The sequence below is a fragment of the Lethenteron reissneri genome, unplaced genomic scaffold (assembly GCF_015708825.2).
Source record: "Lethenteron reissneri isolate LAM-NWPU_2019-01 unplaced genomic scaffold, ASM1570882v1 scaffold_1478, whole genome shotgun sequence".
NCBI lineage: Eukaryota > Metazoa > Chordata > Hyperoartia > Petromyzontiformes > Petromyzontidae > Lethenteron > Lethenteron reissneri.
The window spans coordinates 1-6,138 of NW_026891199.1; the positions used below are offsets into that span (position 1 = coordinate 1).

The 6,138-nt window shown below is 54.5% G+C and overlaps 1 protein-coding gene across 1 annotated transcript; it reads left to right on the forward strand.

The window, feature by feature from the left end:
* The first annotated feature begins 3,707 nt into the window (after positions 1–3,707).
* LOC133362437 (ataxin-8-like) lies at positions 3,708–5,300 on the forward strand. Its single transcript, XM_061581383.1, has 2 exons — positions 3,708–3,793; positions 4,111–5,300. The coding sequence occupies exons 1-2, from the start codon at positions 3,761–3,763 to the stop codon at positions 4,456–4,458; spliced, it is 381 nt and encodes a 126-aa protein (XP_061437367.1). The 5' UTR covers positions 3,708–3,760; the 3' UTR covers positions 4,459–5,300.
* The last annotated feature ends 838 nt before the right edge of the window (positions 5,301–6,138 follow it).

Here is a 6,138-nt window from a genome sequence, read left to right on the forward strand (position 1 = left end):
CACCCACCCACTCACCCACCACCCACTCACCCACTCATCACTCACCACTCACCCACTCACTCACCCACCACTCACCCACTCACTCACTCACCCACTCACTCATCCACTAACCCACTCACCCCACCCACCCACTCACTCACTACCCACCCACTCACTCACTCACTCACCCACTCACTCACTCACCCACCCACTCACTCACCCACCACCCACCCACCACCACCCACTCACCCACCCACCCACCCATCACCCACCCACCCACCCACTCACCCACCCACCCACTCACCACCCACTCACCCACCCACTCACCCACCCACTCACCCACCCACTCACCCACCTCACTCACCCACTCACCCACCACCCACTCACATCACTCATCACCCACTCACTCATCCACTAACCCACTCACTCACCCACTCACTCACACCCACCCACTCACCCACTCACCCACCACCCACTCACCACCCACTCACCCACCCACTCACCCACTCATCACCCCACCCACCCACCCACTCACCCACCCACTCACCCACCCACTCACTCACCCACCCACCCACCCACTCACCCACCCACCCACTCACCCACCCACTCACTCACTCACCCACCCACCCACTCACCCACCCACTCACTCACCCACCCACCCACCCACTCACCCACCCACTCACCCACCCACTCACCCACCCCACTCACTCACCACCCACCCACTCACCCACCCACCCACTCACCCACTCACTCACCCACCCACCCACTCACCCACCCACTCACTCACCCACCCTTTCACCCGCCCACCACTCACCTGGCCACCCACTCATCCACCCACTCACTCACCCACCCACCCCCCCTCACCCCGTGACCCCTCACCCCGTGACCCCCCCCCCCCCCCCGTGGGCGTCTCTCTGGGGCAGCCGTCCAGAGCAGGTGCGGTGCACCTGCTCTGGACAGACACACACGTACACAGTGACACACAGTGACACACAGTGACACACAGTGACACACACACACACAGTGACACACACACACAGTGACACACACTGACACACACACGTACACAGTGACACACACACACACATACACACACACTGACACACTGACACACACACACGTACACAGTGACACACATACACATACACACACACTGACACACATACACACATACACAGTGACACACACACACATACACACACACTGACACACACATACACAGTGACACACACACACACATACACACACACTGACACACATACACACAGTGACACACAGTGACACACACAGACCCACACACACACACTGACACACACACACACATACACAGTGACACACAGTGACACACACAGACACACACACACATACACAGTGACACACAGTGACACACACATACACATACACAGTGACACACAGTGACACACACAGACACACACACACACATACACAGTGACACACAGTGACACACACAGACACACACGTAGTCACAGACACACAGTGACACATACATAGTCACAGACACACAGTGACACACAAAACACACACTGACACACACACTGACACACACACACACATACACAGTGACACACACATAGTCACAGACACACAGTGACACACTGACACACACACTGACACACACACTGACACACACACACATACACAGTGACACACAGTGACACACAGTGACACACACATAGTCACAGACACACAGTGACACACACACACACTGACACACACACACACATACACAGTGACACACAGTGACACACACATACACATACACAGTGACACACAGTGACACACACAGACACACACACACACATACACAGTGACACACAGTGACACACAGTGACACACACAGACAAAGACAAAGACAAAGATCCCCTGTATAGCCTGAACAGACTGTAGGGGCAAGTGCTGTTAGCGAGCACAGACACACACGTAGTCACAGACACACAGTGACACATACATAGTCACAGACACACAGTGACACACACAGACACACACTGACACACACACTGACACACACACACACATACACAGTGACACACACATAGTCACAGACACACAGTGACACACACACACACACTGACACACACACTGACACACACACACATACACAGTGACACACAGTGACACACAGTGACACACACATAGTCACAGACACACAGTGACACACACACACACTGACACACACATACACAGTGACACACAGTGACAAACACAGACACACACATAGTCACAGACACACAGTGACACACACACACACTGACACACACACACACATACACAGTGACACACAGTGACACACAGTGACACACACAGACACACACATAGTCACAGACACACAGTGACATACATAGTCACAGACACACAGTGACACACACACATACACACACATAGACAGACACTCACTCAGTCACTCAGACACTCACTCAGACACTCACTCACTCAGACACTCACTCAGTCACTCAGTCACTCAGACACTCACTCACTCAGACACTCACTCAGTCACTCACTCAGTCACTCAGACACTCACTCAGACACTCACTCACTCACTCAGACACTCACTCAGTCACTCACTCAGTCACTCAGACACTCACTCAGACACTCACTCAGTCACTCAGTCACTCAGACACTCACTCACTCAGACACTCACTCAGACACTCACTCAGTCACTCACTCACTCAGACACTCACTCAGTCACTCACTCAGTCACTCAGACACTCAGACCTAGACACTCTCTCCCCGTGTCTCCCCGTGTCTCTCCCCGTGTCTCTCCCCGTGTCTCTCCCCGTGTCTCTCTCCGTGTCTCTCACCGTATCTCTCCCCGTGTCTCTCCCCGTGTCTCTCCCCGTGTCTCCCCGTGTCTCTCTGTGTCTCCCCGTGTCTCTCTGTGTCTCCCCGTGTCTCTCCGTGTCTCCCCGTGTCTCACCGTGTCTCCCCGTGTCTCACCGTCTGTCCCTGTGTCTCTCACCATCTCTCGCCGTGTCTCCCCGTATCTCCCCATGTCTCCGCGTGTCTCCCCGTATCTCCCCGTGTCTCCCCGTATCTCCCGTGTCTCCCGTGTCTCCCCGTGTCTCTCCCGTGTCTCTCCCCGTGTCTCCCCGTGTCTCCCCGTGTCTCTCCCCGTGTCTCTCCCCGTGTCTCTCCGTGTCTCCCCGTGTCTCTCCGTGTCTCCCCGTGTCTCCCGTGTCTCCCCGTGTCTCCCCGTGTCTCCCCGTGTCTCCCCGTGTCTCCGCGTGTCTCCCCGTGTCTCCCCGTGTCTCCCCGTGTCTCTCCGTGTCTCCCCGTGTCTCCCCGTGTCTCCGCGTGTCTCACCGTGTCTCCCCGTGTCTCCGCGTGTCTCCCCGTGTCTCTCCGTGTCTCCCCGTGTCTCCCCGTGTCTCACCGTGTCTCCCCGTGTCTCACCGTGTCTCCCCGTGTCTCTCCGTGTCTCCCCGTGTCTCCCCGTGTCTCACCGTGTCTCCCCGTGTCTCCGCGTGTCTCCCCGTGTCTCTCCGTGTCTCCCCGTGTCTCACCGTGTCTCCCCGTGTCTCCCCGTGTCTCCCCGTGTCTCCCCGTGTCTCCCCGTGTCTCCCCGTGTCTCTCACCGTGTCTCTCCGTGTCTTTCCGTGTTTCCGCGTGTCTCCCCGTGTCTCCGCGTGTCTCCGCGTGTCTCCCCGTGTCTCCCCGTGTCTCACCGTGTCTCCGCGTGTCTCCCCGTGTCTCACCGTGTCTCCGCGTGTCTCCGCGTGTCTCCGCGTGTCTCCAGGTCTCCAAGTTGTCTCAGCAGGCTGCAATGCTCCAACTGGTGTCTGCATCGACTCAGCACGTAAGTCCGCACACAGACACAGACAAAGCTCCCCCAGGTAGCCTCTATCAAGGCTGTAGGGGTAAGTGCTGTTAGTAGTAGCGAGTAGCAGCAGCAGTGTCTATGTACTACACACACAGACACAGACAAAGCTGCCCCAGGTAGCCTCTAGCAGAGCTGTAGGGGCAAGTGCTGTTAGCTAGCGAGTAGCACCGACTATGATACACACACACAGACAAAGCTGCCCCAGGTAGCCTCTAGCAGAGCTGTAGGGGCAAGTGCCGTACACACAAACCAAGCTGCCCCGTGTCTCCCTCTCCTCCTCCCCTCCCCCACAGGGTCAGACTCACACCGTCGCTCTCTCCCAGGGCTCCCAGCCCCTGGTCGTCTCACACAGCCGCTCCATCCAGCAGCTCAACCAGCAGATACTGCACGTGCAGCAGCTGCAGCTGCAGCTGCAACAGCAGCAGCAGCAACAGCAGCAGCTGCAGCAGCAACAGCAGCTGCAACAGCAGCAGCAGCAGCAGCTGATCGCCAGCCTCGCACCTCCACAGCAAATCCATACACCCCCGTTGCAGCTGCAGCAGCAGCAGCAACGGCAGCAGCAGCTACAGCAACATCAGCTGCAGCTACAGCAGCAGCTACTGCTGCTGCAGCAGCAGCTACAGAAGCTGCAGCAGCAGTAGTAGCAGCAGCAGCAGTAGCAGCTACATCAGCTGCAGCAGCAGCAGTAGCAGCAGTAGCAGCTACGTCAGCAGCTACATCAGCTGCTGCTTTGACTTTAGCCTCCTAGTCTAGCTGGGTGCACCTTGACTTTATGCTCTGTGACTGCGCTTTGTACACTTGCAGTAGTGGTAGTAGTGGTGGTAGTAGTGGTGGTGGTAGTGGTAGTAGTGGTAGCAGTAGTGGTGGTAGTGGTGGTAGTGGTAGTAGTAGTAGTGGTGGTGGTAGTAGTAGTGGTGTAGTGGTGGTGGTAGTAGTAGTGGTGTAGTAGTGGTGGTAGTAGTAGTGGTGGTAGTAGTAATAGTAGCAGTAGTGGTAGTAGTAGTGGTAGTAGTAGTAGTGGTGGTAGTAGTGGTGGTAGTAGTAGTGGTGGTAGTAGTTGTGGTAGTAGTAGTGGTGGTAGTAGTATTAGTGGTGGTAGTGGTGGTAGTCTTTGTAGTGGTGGTGGTGGTGGTAGTAGTGGTAGTAGTAGTGGTGGTAGTAGTGGTAGCAGTAGTGGTGGTAGTGGTGGTAGTAGTAGTGGTAGTAGTGGTAGCAGTGGTAGTAGTAGTGGTGGTAGTAGTAGTGGTGGTAGTGGTAGTAGTAGTGGTGGTAGTAGTGGTGGTAGTGGTAGTAGTAGTGGTGGTAGCAGTAGTAGTGGTGGTAGTAGTAGTGGTGGTAGTGGTAGTAGTGGTGGTAGTGGTGATAGTGGTAGTAGTAGTGGTGGTGGTAGTAGTAGTGGTGGTAGTAGTGGTGGTGGTGGTGGTGGTAGTAGTGGTAGTAGTGGTAGCAGTAGTGGTGGTAGTGGTAGTAGTAGTGGTAGTAGTATAGTGGTAGTAGTGTAGTGGTAGTAGTAGTATAGTGGTAGTAGTATAGTGGTGGTAGTAGTAGTATAGTGGTGGTTGGTGGTGGTAGTAGTGGTATAGTGGTAGTAGTGGTAGTGGTGGTAGTAGTGGTAGTGGTGGTAGTAGTATAGTGGTGGTGGTTGGTGGTGGTAGTAGTGGTGGTAGTAGTAGTGGTGGTAGTAGTAGTAGTAGTGGTGGTAGTAGTGGTAGTGGTAGTAGTAGTAGTGGTGGTAGTAGTAGTAGTGGGTAGTAGTGGTAGTAGTAGTTGGTGGTAGTAGTGGTAGTAGTAGTAGTGGTAGTAGTAGTGGTAGTAGTAGTGGTAGTAGTAGTAGTGGTGGTAGTAGTGGTAGTGGTAGTAGTAGTAGTGGTGGTAGTAGTGGTAGTAGTAGTAGTGTGGTAGTAGTAGTAGTGGTGGTGGTTGGTGGTGGTAGTAGTGGTGGTAGTAGTGGTAGTAGTAGTGGTAGTGGTGGTGGTAGTAGTAGTGGTGGTGGTAGTAGTAGTGGTAGTAGTGGTGGTAGTAGTGGTGGTAGTGGTAGTGGTGGTAGTAGTAGTGGTAATAGTGGTGGTGGTAGTGGTGGTAGTAGTAGTGGTAGTGGTGGTGGTAGTAGTAGTGGTAGTAGTGGTGGTAGTGGAGGTAGTAGTGGTGGTGGTAGTAGTAGTAGTGGTAGTAGTAGTAGTGGTGGTAGTAGTGGTAGTAGTAGTGGTAGTAGTAGTAGTGGTGGTAGTAGTAGTGGTGGTAGTAGCAGTAGTGGTGGTAGTAGCAGTAGTGGTGGTGGTAGTGGTAGTAGTGGTGGTAGTAGTAGTAGTGGTAGTAGTAGT